This window comes from Arvicola amphibius, chromosome 15 (assembly GCF_903992535.2).
Source record: "Arvicola amphibius chromosome 15, mArvAmp1.2, whole genome shotgun sequence".
Taxonomy (NCBI): Eukaryota; Metazoa; Chordata; class Mammalia; order Rodentia; family Cricetidae; genus Arvicola; species Arvicola amphibius.
The window spans coordinates 53,170,870-53,184,052 of record NC_052061.1 but is presented as its reverse complement, the minus strand read 5'-3'; the positions used below and the strand labels follow the sequence as shown (position 1 = coordinate 53,184,052).

The window sequence follows — 13,183 nt, the reverse complement described above, 5'->3', positions numbered from 1 at the left end:
GCCAGGGTCTGAATACAAATACAGATTGCACCGTGTCCATTCCTGAGCCTGAGTTCAGCACACCTTTGTTATAATCTGGGGCGCCCCAAACTTCCTACACGGAATCATGTAACTTGTACGGAAAGGAAGCTAGGGCTGTTAAGAAACAATGAATAAAACACAGGAATAGTATCACAAATGTAAGACAGTCGCTTAATAAAACAATTGAATCAAGGTGAGCTGCGAATGAAATGGACCGTGTCCAGTGATGATTATAATTACCCCACAGCTTTGCTATGAGCAGACGTTTGTGACTCGCTCATGCTAGAACCCATGATTTTCTTCCCAACAGCCTAGGAACAATGTGTTCCCGATATGAAAGAGTCAGTGGCAGAAAAGTCAACTGGGAAAGGCATTAAAGCCACGAGTGGGCACTCCTCAGCCAGACCTTTAGGATTAGAATTCCCACGAGCTCAGCACATGTGGGAGAGGTTCTTGCGGTGGGTTCATTGGCAGCCACCCTACCCAGTCAGCTCGGGGGAGGGGCTCCATCTTGAAAAAGAAACCTCTTCCACTTTGTTGACGCTGTGGTGAGATGAGAGGGGCCTCTGGGTTCTCTGTGCATACTCTAAAATTCAACAGAACTGTCAAGAGTATACGGTGAAGACTGAACAGCTGAAGATTCTCTGCAGAAGGGTTAGGAATCAGTAGGAATTCCATGAAAAAAGAACATGAAGGCATCCGATGGATTCCATGCAAAAGTACAAAAGGAACAATGTCCAACTCAAAGAGACACATGGAAACCAACAGAGAGTCCCTGACGGAATCTTGCCGCCCTTGTCCAGCTCACAGATGAGCCGGGGGCACCCAGTCTGTAAGTTTCTGCTGCTGGAGGAAACACTTTATGAGCTGTCACCCCTCGATTCTACTTCAGTCACTGTTCTCTGGACCCGTGTGGGGACACCGTGCCCTCTTAGAAATTAAAGCCTGTTCTGTAAGTGACAGCTGCAACATGAATCTGAAATAATGTTTAGGATGCACTGGAATGGTGTTTGGGATGCACTGGAATGGTGTTTAGGATGCACCGGGCACAGAGCTCAACACTTCACTATTAACTGAGCTGGTCTCTGCCAAGCCTTGTGAGCCAACGCCTCTGAGCCCCATGTCACAGGTGAAAGGAACGAGACAGATGGCTCAGCTCACAATGAAAGAGCACAGACCCAAACTCTGGCGTGCTGCTGGCATAGTTCAAGTTCCTGATCTCAACTGCCTCTGATCTTGTAGGAGAATCATCCACAGAGGTGGGAGTTATTAGGATCTAAAAGACTCTTAAACAGTTAAGGAGGGTTCTGCGGGCTGACATTCAGTGAATAAAATGCAGCATGAATCAGATAGCCCCAGTTCTGAGGAAGCGAAGGCATGAAGGTGACAAGTTTAAGGTCGTCCTTGGCTCTGTAGTGAGTTTGAGGTCAGCCTAGGATACACAAGATTCTGTCTTTAAAAAGGAGAAGGAAGAGCAGGGGTGAGGAGCACAGCTAAAGATGGAGGGAAGGAAGGGGAGAGGGGATGAGCAAAGAGGGGGAAGAGGAGAAGAGGGCTTCTCTTTGAGCTCTTCTGTACACGGCTGCTTACACCCACCCTAGCATCTGGCCTCTTGAGACAGAAATCTCAAGGAAACAACTTTAGCAACAGACTGATTTTTTTTTTTCAAGTTGACAAAGGGCCAGAGCCAGTCAGGAAGGAGTTGCCACTGCTCGGCAAATTCTACGTGGCCTTCCCTTTTAGGCTTTTTAGGTAAGGCCCACCCTAGAGCACCTGTCCAAGATTCTGAAAGAAAATCGGAAAACACTAAAGTCAAACAAACTCGTGGTTCTAATGTGCTAGGGATGGGATCGAGGGTTTCAGTTGTGCGAGGGAGATCCTCAGTCACAGGACACACATGCATGCATGCACATGCATATGTGAACACGCACCCTTACACACATACAAAACCGGGGGGGGGGGGGAACCTAGCTCTGCGGGAAGTTCCATCTGCCCAGCTGCTTCCAATGCTCACTAGTTAGAACTCCGTCACATGGCTCACTAGGAGTTTAAAAACTGAAATACTTAGGTAAGCACTTGCCTACCAGAGTAAAACAAGGATTTACTCCACAATGGAGAGGAGAGAAGAGGTACTGGGTAGGTAGGTAACTGGTAGTGTCTTCCAATGCACACTGCATCAGAAACAGGGCTCTTGGCCAACCAGGGCATAGCGGTCAAAGAAGTTACCTTAGCCATGGTAATATAGGAGGCTTACGAACCACCGGCCATGCCTAAGTCTTCGAAGTCCCTTGTTAAACACAGACTCAGTAAGAAGCCTACTAACAGTCTGGTGAATTTATGCCTAACTATTCATACAGAACACAGATTAATGTCTGCCTATTTAGCATGTATCTAATGCGAAGATCAACGTGTTACCAAGGACACGGATAACAAAAAGAAGATGGCGCCATGACTACAGCATACATGTTCTGATACAGCTAGGCGTATCAGACATACAGAAGACTGACAGAATAAACACACATGAAACTAAACAGACATAAAGGGAAGGTGACCAAATTCACCTGTGAACCCACTCACACAGGCATGAATCTATCTCTAAACATATCTGCATGCTATGTACAACAGGGTAAGTGTGCCCATTGTGACACCAAGTTCGTATCTTTTAATATGTTTCCCAGGTTGCTTCTGGACTTCTGGCTGTGAGAGCCATCAGAATGACTGACAAGGCATCCTGGGCGCTGCTTTTTACCCAACAAAGAAAATCGGAGAAGTACACCTCAACTTATCAGCCATGCCTGCGTTCCCACAAAACGCAGAGATCTGAATAGCAAAGTTCAACAGATACCCACGGCAAATTCTGGTGACATTTAGTCAGTCAACAAGCACCTGTACATTATTCATCAGAGAAAACTTCTCTCTGAGTGGTTTTAGCCTTCATATTTCCATTAGAACGATTACTTTTTAAAGTTCATATAAGCATAGCCTAGATCACCTTGTAGGCTTGTGAAAGTCGCTGTCTGCTATATCAATATCATATTCCAGTCCAAGATCATGGGCCATACATTTGCAAAAGCATTGATGAATCAGGAGAGGGAGGGGTGAGATGAATCCGCACTCACCTCACAACCATATCAAAACCAGCTCCAGAGCCTGGGCACGGGCGTGACAGGCGGGCACTATCACACCCGCTTCTGGGCACGGGCGTGACAGGCGTGCACCATCACACCTGCTCCACCTACCGGCTCTGGTTAAAACGCATCAATAAAATAAAATGATGGAAAAAATATTACTGGCTATGCTAACACAGTTCACTGCAATGCAACGGGTTTGTCATTTTGTCTATATCTAACTTTGTAAAGTTTAAAGTTTCATCAGACATGCGATGGTTCTACACAGGAGTTCAGTCTCATGTTATCTTTATTATGAATTTAAGAAATGTTATAATCACAATAATTTACAACACTGTGGAAGTAGCAAGAGATTGCTTTTTAGAAAGAAAGAAAGAAAGAAAGAAAGAAAGAAAGAAAGAAAGAAAGAAGCTTCTACACTACCCAAGCATGAACAGCTTTTCCATAGCTTTCTCCTCAAAAAGAAAGACAGCGGAGTAAGGCCAAGCTCCCAAGCCAAGTATTCAACAACAGGTGGGTGAGGAAGGGCTTGACAAGAACAAAGGCCACGTCTAAAGCAGCAACACCACCACTTGTCATTCTCCGCAAAAATAAGAGTAAAAAAAATTGACAAGTGTCTATAATCTTTTGTTACCCTGGCAAAAATACATCATGGCCCTCCAGGTAAAGAGGAGCAGCCTTGGAGGAAAGCAGCGTCCAAGGCACGGTTCTGATCTCCGCTGAGCTGAGCGTAAGCCCTCCCTGTGAAGCAGACTGTGGGTGGGCATGAGCCAGGGTCTGTTTCAGATCTGGGTTAGCAGAGCAGGGCATGGAGATCGCGGGTCCAGATGCTGCAAGCTGGAGGAGGGAGCACCCTGAAAACACGACACCCTTTGAGCACTTGCAGAAGCCTTCAGATGAGACGGCAGCTTTGGGGGAGCACTCGGTTGGTTTAAGGCAGCTGTCTGCGTTAGCAAGAGCAGGCGGCCCCCTCTGATGGTCAATGCTGCAGCCCTGCTCTGGCTTTCAGATTTTTGAATGAGTGTGGGAGATGTAGAAAGGCTTGGCTCTTTCATCAGCCATCAGTAATCTCCAGGCCATCTTTTCCCTGTTCCCCCAGGAGTCACTAGCTAGAAGTGCTGGTGTTTGGGTGGCCTTTCTCTCAAGAAGGCACCTTCAGGTGCCACTTAACCTCTGCAGGCAGCTTCCACAATCACGGCAGAAATGAGACAAAAAGCTTTCAGAGAAAATGTCCCTGCCACTGATGAGAACTTCATTCTTGAGTCCTGATGCATCTGTTAATACACACAGGAGCCTTCTAGGGACACGGGAACGAGGACAGAGCCACCCTAAGTGTTCATGTTAGAGGATTCACTCCTCACATTCAATGTCAAATAGGTTTTCTGAGACAATCAGGAAAAAAAGTCTAAACAAGGAAGGTGCAGGGCCAGGACAATTGCCGTGAGAGGCGCTCCTTCGGCTGTGCTTGCCTTTGTTCCGGTCTGCTATTTTTAAAAATGTTTCTTTCTGTAATTGCCGGAAGTTGCTTTCTGTGTTTGCAAGATTCTGTTACTATTAGCTAAAGTCAGTTGTTACAAAGAGGGCTGTTGGAAGGGGAAGAAACATCAGCAGAGTCCACAGCCTGTGTCCTGCAGAGGACTCTGAAGCCATGACCTGCAGGGCCAGCATCACCCAGGGGATCCTAAAAAAATTCCAGTTCTTGGACTCCACCCTCAATCTACTGCATCGAAACAGTAGCCAGCCAGTGTCTGGAGAAGCCTTTCAGGCGAGCCCAATGCACATAAATGCTTCAGAAACACTGTTTTTAAGGAAAACCATTTATAATTTACAAAGCCCAGCTGCCATAGAGAGCGATAAGCGACGTTTAGAACACGATTGGCGTATTGTTTATGACAATAGCGTGCACATGTTTGATATGAAAGGAAACGAGAATTATTCTCTTCGAAGCTAAACTCCATATGGTGTTTGAGTCTATAAAGGGAGGGGTGGGGAAAGATCCATTCAAAATTGTTCCAGCTAAAATCTGAAAATATGTATATCATCATTCAAGTAAGTATACCAGCAGTACATAGAGCTTAATAAGTGTATGGCAGTGATACAGGCTCACAGACTCAGTTAGATGCTTAAATAACCAGATAACTATTCAAACACAATCGGCATTTCTCTCTGTCTACTGTACTGATAAACACATCCGACCTGAAGCCGATGGTGCCTAACAAGCCTCTTGTAGAATAGCTGTGCTATATTTCCTATTTACTAATCCTTTCATAGTATAAAATTATGCCACCCCCAAAGTGGCCCTTCTAAGTCATAGTCCAAATGAGTGTCCAAATGCACTTAGTTATCCTATCCAGAAGCCCTCTAGCAAAACAAGAACACACTGCACACTGTTTATGATTCCAGTTTGGCTTTGATCAGAGCTGTCAGTCACAGGCAGGCCAAGTCCAAGGGTCGTGAAGAGCAGGGTGAGCTCGGCTGGGACTGCAAGGAAAGCAATCACAACTTCTCGCTCTTCATTCCGTCAGCCATTGATTTGTGCCAACTCAATACCTTTAGACGCAACAGCCTTTTAAAGGCCGTTAATAAGCAGCATTTTACCATGGGTCCTGACAAACCCATCTTCTCCACTGCCCAGAACCAGCAGGGCTGGCACAGACGCAACCCTGACAACCAGCACCTACCTGTCCCCAGGTTTGGAGCTCCGTGGCTTCTTCACTTGTGCATACAGCGTGTCCATCAGATGCCCTTCCCTGGGGCTCTGGGGTCTGGCATTGAGAGCCAGGCAGCCTTCATAGGATGACATGCCCCCATGGAGCATCTCCTCGTCGCAGCCAAACGTCCGATGGTAGTCCTGGATTTCAGCATAGTCACGCTCTCGAGCCTGCCGCTCCCTAAATTCGCGCGTTTTGGCTTGAATCCTGTAAAATCAGAACAATGCTGAAGCAGGAGAAATTATTCCTTTTCTATGAAGCGATGCAGGCTTCTTCATCGAGCTGTGTTGTGGGATATACTTTGCTTCATGCAGTTCTAGGGGAGGTGTGTGTTGGGCGATGATTTACACACATCTTAGAGTCTCACTTAATGCCATACACACTAACCATAATCATTTTGTTCATGTCGATATGACTCAGTGATAAAGTGAACGCGCATTGATTAGCTGACATCAAAAAATAAAAAAAAAACACGGGCCTGAGAGACAACTCAGACCGTCAAGCGTTTGCTGCTGAGGACTGAGTCTGAGTCCCAGGTCGCACAAGAAGCACAGTGGTACAGGCACCAATAGTCCCAGCCCCGAGGAGACAGGATACTCCCTAAGACTCGCTGACCAGCACACCAGTGAGCTGCAGTGTCCGTGAAAGAGCCTGCATCAAAAACAAAGATGTGGAGTGACAGAGGAGGACAACTCATGGTGACCGCTAGCATCTGCATGCCTGTGCACACGATGACACGGATAGCCAACTACTTTTCTGGTTGAATTTCAATCCTGCCCCATGGGTAAAAACTAATGCCTGGTACTATCAACCTGTCAAAAGCCCAAGGCTGGGAAGGTCATCGGAGCTTCAAAGCCATAGCCACTGTTGTTTTATTAGTTTAGCTTGGTGGCAAACTGCATGTATGTGTAGGTGCGGTGGAAACATATCTGTCATGTGTCTGCATGTATGTGTAGGTGTTATGAATAGGTATGATGGATACATGTCTGTCATGTGTCTGCATGTATGTATAGGTGTGATGGATACATATCTGTCATGTGTCTGCATGTATGTGTAGGTGTGATGGATACATATCTGTCATGTATCTGCATGTATGTATAAGTGTGATGGATACATATCTGTCATGTGTCTGCATGTATGTGTAGGTGTGATGGATACATATCTGTCATGTGTCTGCATGTATGTGTAGGTGTGATAGATACATATCTGTCATGTATCTGCATGTATGTATGTGTAGGTGTGATGGATACATATCTGTCATGTATCTGTATGTATGTATAGGTGTGATGGATACATATCTGTCATGTGTCTGCATGTATGTGTAGGTGTGATGGATACATATCTGTCATGTGTCTGCATGTATTTGTAGGTGTGATGGATACATATCTGTCATGTATCTGCATGTATGTATGTGTAGGTGTGATGGATACATATCTGTCATGTGTCTGCATGTATGTGTAGGTGTGATGGATACATATCTGTCATGTATCTGCATGTATGTATGTGTAGGTGTGATGGATACATATCTGTCATGTGTCTGCATGTATGTGTAGGTGTGATGGATACATATCTGTCATGTATCTGCATGTATGTATGTGTAGGTGTGATGGATACACGTTGCTCAGAGGAAAGCCACACTGTATGGAGATCTGTGGAATTTCAGCATGAGTGCTCATCCTACTGAAACAGTGGCAGCAGTCCCCCAGATCAGAGTTTTGATTTCAAGTTTTTCAGACAGAATGGAGTTCCAGTATTAATCAAAGACAGAAAAGACACCCACACAATCAGCTCCTGACATAAAACCGCCTACATTAAAGCTAGAAAAAGATCTTACACGATCATTTTACTGACTTAAAGATTTTATTTAATTACTTTATACAGAAACCCCCTTCAAATTACATTGATATTAATTTTTGCCCTAATTAAAAATAATAATTCTCAGTTAAATTTTGATAATTTTGGAGGGGGGAAGTATTTCCATTACACACTATGAATTGAACTGCTTATCTAAAAGTAGTGGAGCCATGGCAAAGAAGTGGGGAAAGAACCCTTCTCCCGGGGATGGATGTGTATGTGACTTCAAGGCAAACCCTGCAAGGCTCTCTGAAGCATTCAGAATCACCATGCACATCCTGCAGGCCAGCACGGGTACAAATCCAAGGGAAACCATGGCTGAACATACGTGTGATGTCTTATCCTCATCTTTCTGTTTCAGTTCCGTGTCTCTGTTTGGGCATTTACATGTGTGTACGGGAGCCCACAGGAGCCAGAAGCATGTATTCCCTGGAGCTGGACCTACAGGTGCACTCTCAGCCAACCAACGAGGGTGCTGGGAATTGAACTCACTGAGTCATCTCTCAGTACTAACTCTTTGGATGTTTTTAAGACAAAAAGTGATTTGCTAAAAAGCTATGCACCAAAATTTTCCATAAAAATGCATGTGTTTAAAGTACCAGTTTTCACAACTGTTTTGATGGGGAAATCAACCTAAGTGGTCAAAAATGGATAGATTTGTAAAGAAAATGTGGGGTATATATACAAATGAGTACTATTCAGCCATGTGAAGAATGGGACTCTCTCTGTGAGGGCAGCGTGAATGAGGTCAGACGACATCATGCCCAGTGACAGAAGCCAGATGCACAGACAGACATCCCAGCCGTGAGTCAAACAGTAGCTGCCAGAGGCTGTGCAGGGCCGCGTGGGGGATGGGAGAGAGGTTGCAGAGAGGTCAAAGTCACAGCGACGAAGCCAGGCCGGAATCTCTTTTCTGTTGCACAGTGCAGTGACCTCAGCTAGCAGCAATGTGCACCTCGAAACAGAAGTCAGGATTTGAAGGCAGTGTTTGAGAAGATGGCTACAGTCATCTCCCTGACTTGATCATTACACCACGTATGAAAGTATCATGCCGTGCCCCAGACCTAAGCACAATCGTGCTAAAATAAAATTGTGAAACTTGGGGAAGACTTCTTTCTGTGTGGTAGTATTTTAGATTCATTTTAATGCTTTATTCCATTTACCTTTCTTCATATTTGAACCAGACTTCTGTTTGCATAAATGACACCTGCATTATATATTGAAAAGAACCTAGAAAAGATACCCAAATCATGTGGAGACCATGCCACTGGTACATATACATGCGAGCGAGAGAGACACACACAGAGACAGAGAGACAGAGACAGAGAGAGAGAGACAGAGAGAGAAAGGCAATGGCCAATAGCTATTTTAGAAAGTCTTCAACAATCCTAGGCACCAAGGAACTGCCAACTAAAACTACCCTGAGATCCCTGTCACCCCAGTCAGAACATCTGCCATCAAGAAAGCTGAGAATCAATGCTGGAGAAGATGTGAAGAAAGGGGAACCCTTATTCCCTGTTGAGGGGTCCACCGTTCCTTCCAGCCATTCCTCTCTGGGCACACACCCATAGACCTCCACACCCTATGATAGAGATATTTGCACCCTCGTATTTATTGCTGCTTTACCACAGCAAGGAAATGAAACTAACCCCATCATCCAAACACGGAGGAGTGGGTAATGAAACTCCAGCACATATATAAGCTGGATTCCAAATAAAAAAGAAATAGCAAAACTTACAGGGACATGGATAGACTTAGAATATGTAAAATTAAAAATAAATGCATGGTCTCCTTCATAGGCAGATCCTCGTTTGTAACGTGTGTTTATGTGTGTGTGTGTGTGTGTGTGTGTGTGTGTATGTGTGTGTGTGTGTGTGTGAGAGAGAGAGAGAGAGAGAGAGAGAGACAGAGACAGAGACAGAGACAGAGAAATTAGGTAAGCAAAGGTGCATGTGGGCACATTCTAACACACAGAAAGGACATCAGGAACAGGTAAATACTAGGTGATGAGGAAGGACAAAATGTAGGCAACAGAAACTCGATCATGAAAGAGGATATAAAGCTGGTTTCTAGTTTTAACTCTTGTCACTTTTCTTAAACTTCCGGTGCTGAATAAGTACATAAAAATGTACTTGACAGTGAAAACGTAAAGTTCAATGTGAAGTACCCCTGTTCCAGAGCAGCTGTTCTAATGTACAGATATTTGCTGAGAATTATGGACATGGGTTTGGTTAATTTTGCTTCAAGATGTTTTTTATCAGTAAGTTATTTATAACAAAGTCTTAAAAATGAAAAAACTAAAAAAAATAAGATTTATATAATTTAAAAAACAAATCACTAACTGCACATAGGACCTGTCAATTGAATACCTGAGCATTTATACCACAAATAAAACATCCATGCAAGTACATGCCCACTGTTTGGGATCACTTTATTTAAAAATTGAAAGTAACAAAAAAATATCTCATCAATTCTGACATGTCCCTGTCACAGAATGCCTGGGCTTGGCAGTTCCCAGGAACAAACAGTTGGTACACACAGCAGATAGAATCACCCCAGGGCAACACAGTGAACAGCCACCCCCACGATTTCCTCTTGCATGACCCCAACACTGCCCAGAGGCAGGGAGAGGCTTCCAGTTTCCAGGGCTCAACTGGGAGGCCTGGGGAACGGGAGGGGCTTTCTGAGGTGCAGCTTCTTTTCTTGACAGTGGTCAAGACCCTCCATGCTCTTGGAAGCTACGGGCCTATCTTGTCTCTGGGTCCGTGTCTTGGCTGTGCCTACCGTACCCAGTGCTGACCAGTGTGACCAGTGGGAAGAATCCGGGTGGGAAGAATCCGGGTAAAGGGAACATGAGGCCTTACAAATTCTTTGTCACTTCCTATGAATCAAAATAATTTTTTTTTTTAAAATTTGTGTGTGGGGGCAAAGTTAAAGGAGTGTCACATGACAACCAAAGTCCTCACTTTTCTCCCTTTCCAAGTATATTTCAAATACTGTTTACAAAGGGTCAAATTTCCCTAGCTTTTCTTTTCTTTTTAACTCTAAATTTTATTTACTTACTTAGTGTGTGTGCATACGCGTGTGTGCGTGAGTGCGTGTTCACAGCATGTGTGTGTATGTACTCAATGCAACAGTACACATATAGAGGCCGGGGACAACTTGTGATTGGTTCTCTCTGCCTGTCATGGGTTCTGGGGATCTAGCTCACGTGGTCAAAGATGGGCACCAAATGCTTGCACGCTGAGTCCTCTTTCTGGCCCAGTTTTTCTTATTTTGCAGTGAAGAGACGGTAGTACTAAATGCATCCCACTCAGTATTTCCTGGGAAGACCCTCTGAAAAGGGGACAGCACCTGACGTCGGACAAGACTTCAGTTCAGCTGTTCCCAGCAGAGAAATCGACAAGACACTTTCAAGGTAATCAGACTCCCTAGAAATATCTTAACCTCCTGAGCTGGAAACCAGGGCCTTGTTAGAGACGGTATATACAGAGAAGTTAAGAATTCTCCTGGGAAAGACCTAGATTCTAATAGTAGGGCTCCTGTAGAACAGTCACAAGGGAAACAGTGATATAAATTCTAATGTCAATTTAGTAAAGAGCAGATTTTTACTACATTCCCTGCTACAGTTATGATCGTCAAGGACATAATCATAAAAATCAATTACTACTGGGTATCCAAAATGAAAGCGCTGCATCGTTAAGAGATTATTTTATTCTTTGCATCATAACTGTTTTCTCAACTCAGGTTCAACCAAAAAAAAAAAAAATCAAAACAAAGACTCTAAACAACTATCAGGAAGAAAGGAGCCATTTTTTTTAAAGCTTAACACACTATTAGTCTGAATCTTAATTACTACGTCTAACAACCCACTTTACTATTAGACAATATTGGGTCACTTTAAGATAATCATCTCATCAAAAGCCTGGGTTCTGGGCATTCACATAAATCTGTCTGTCTACGTCTCATGGCGCTGGTATGGAATCCATGGCCCCACCCATGTGGGGCAAGGGCTTTGCCACTGAACCATTTCCCCAGCCCATTCTTCACTCCTACACGCACGGACAAAGTTCCTGCCTTGGTCTCCCAAGTTGGAGAGGTTGCAATCCAGCTCTGCTATCCCAAGGCTTACGTTTGGGAATCTGATGAAATTTTGGTGTGTGTGTGGGGGGAGGGAGAGAAAAATGAAACACAGAGCAGCCGGGCGCTGGTGGTGCACGCTTTTAATTCTATTACATGGGAGGCAGAGGCAGGCGGATCTCTCTGAGTCTGAGACCAGCCTGGTCTACAAGAGCTAGTTCCAGGATAGCTAGGGCTGTTACACAGTTAAACCCTGTCTTGAAAAATCAATCAATCAATCAATCAAGCAAGCAAGCAAGCAAGCAAGCAAAACCCCAAAAACCACAGAGCTAAAGTTCCAAATTTAGAGCCTTCAAATTTGAAAAAGAATGGCTTCTGTTGGTTTATAAACGAACTCTATGCAATGGCACAAGAGCCTCAGGCCACTAAAAGTGAGGCTATGCAGCTCTGGGAGAAGCTGTCATCAGGACTAGCACACACACACAGGCTCTCCAGGAGTCCCGCATCTGAACTGCCACCCCAGTCTGCCTGCACATCTCTTTCTCAACGTTGCTGATGGTGCCTGGATTTGAATGGTCTGTCAAAATTATAGAGAAATTAATATTCACTGCGAGCCATTTTCCTTTGCATGTGTGTGGGTGGATGGTGTGCTCCTGTGTGTGTACGAGGCCACAGACGACCCAGTCAGGTGCCTTTTCTCAATTGCTTTCCACTGTCTCCAAACCTGGAGCTCATCAAGTCAGCTACACTAGCTACGCAGTGAGGGCCGGGTGATCCTCTTTCCATCTCTAGCACTGAGATTCCGGACATGCAGAACCAAACCCAGCCTTTTATAGGTATACTGGAGACCATGTGCTAGTTCTCATACTTGCATGACAAGAGGTTCATTTACCGCACCATCGCCCCAGCCTCAGGGGATGCTTTCTAAGAGGCCGGCTTCTCAGTTTATCAGCACGAGGTACTATCGATGAGACCTAGCTCCACTACTTTTGTCTTTGCACCCGAATCTGCACCCTGTGGCTGAGCACCAGCAGCCATCCAGCTCAGAGAACAACCGTCCCCTCTGAGAGCACCCGTTTCCCTCTCTCCGCTCCAATCAGGAAAACTACTCTTCTTGATAATCTATTTTAGCCCCAAAGTTTCTTTCCACCCTGGCTGGTGATATAGCCTCATTGTGAAAGTGTCAGCACACCTATGTGTTGACTAGTGGGTCTGGCCAGGGCCCCTGCTGTGTATCTTCAAGCCTGTTCTACAGAATAGCACCAAGGTAGTTTCTTGTGCAAACGGTACTGGAAAGGTGATTTCTAAAAACCAGTAAGAATCAGTCTCTCTCTGTCTCTCCCTTTTTCTTTATCTCTGCCTGTCTCTCTCTCTCTCTCTCTCTCTCCT

General features: G+C 44.9%; 1 protein-coding gene across 11 annotated transcripts in view; it reads right to left on the bottom strand.

Annotated features, from left to right (window-relative positions):
- Nucleotides 1-13,183, bottom strand: part of Pard3 (par-3 family cell polarity regulator) — a 516,377-nt gene that overhangs the window by 116,583 nt on the left and 386,611 nt on the right. For all 11 annotated transcript variants that reach the window (XM_038312958.2, XM_038312952.2, XM_038312953.2 and 8 more), the window contains one exon: nt 5,831-6,067. In XM_038312958.2, coding sequence (XP_038168886.1) covers nt 5,831-6,067 — 237 coding nt within the window. The remainder of the gene's footprint in view (nt 1-5,830; nt 6,068-13,183) is intronic.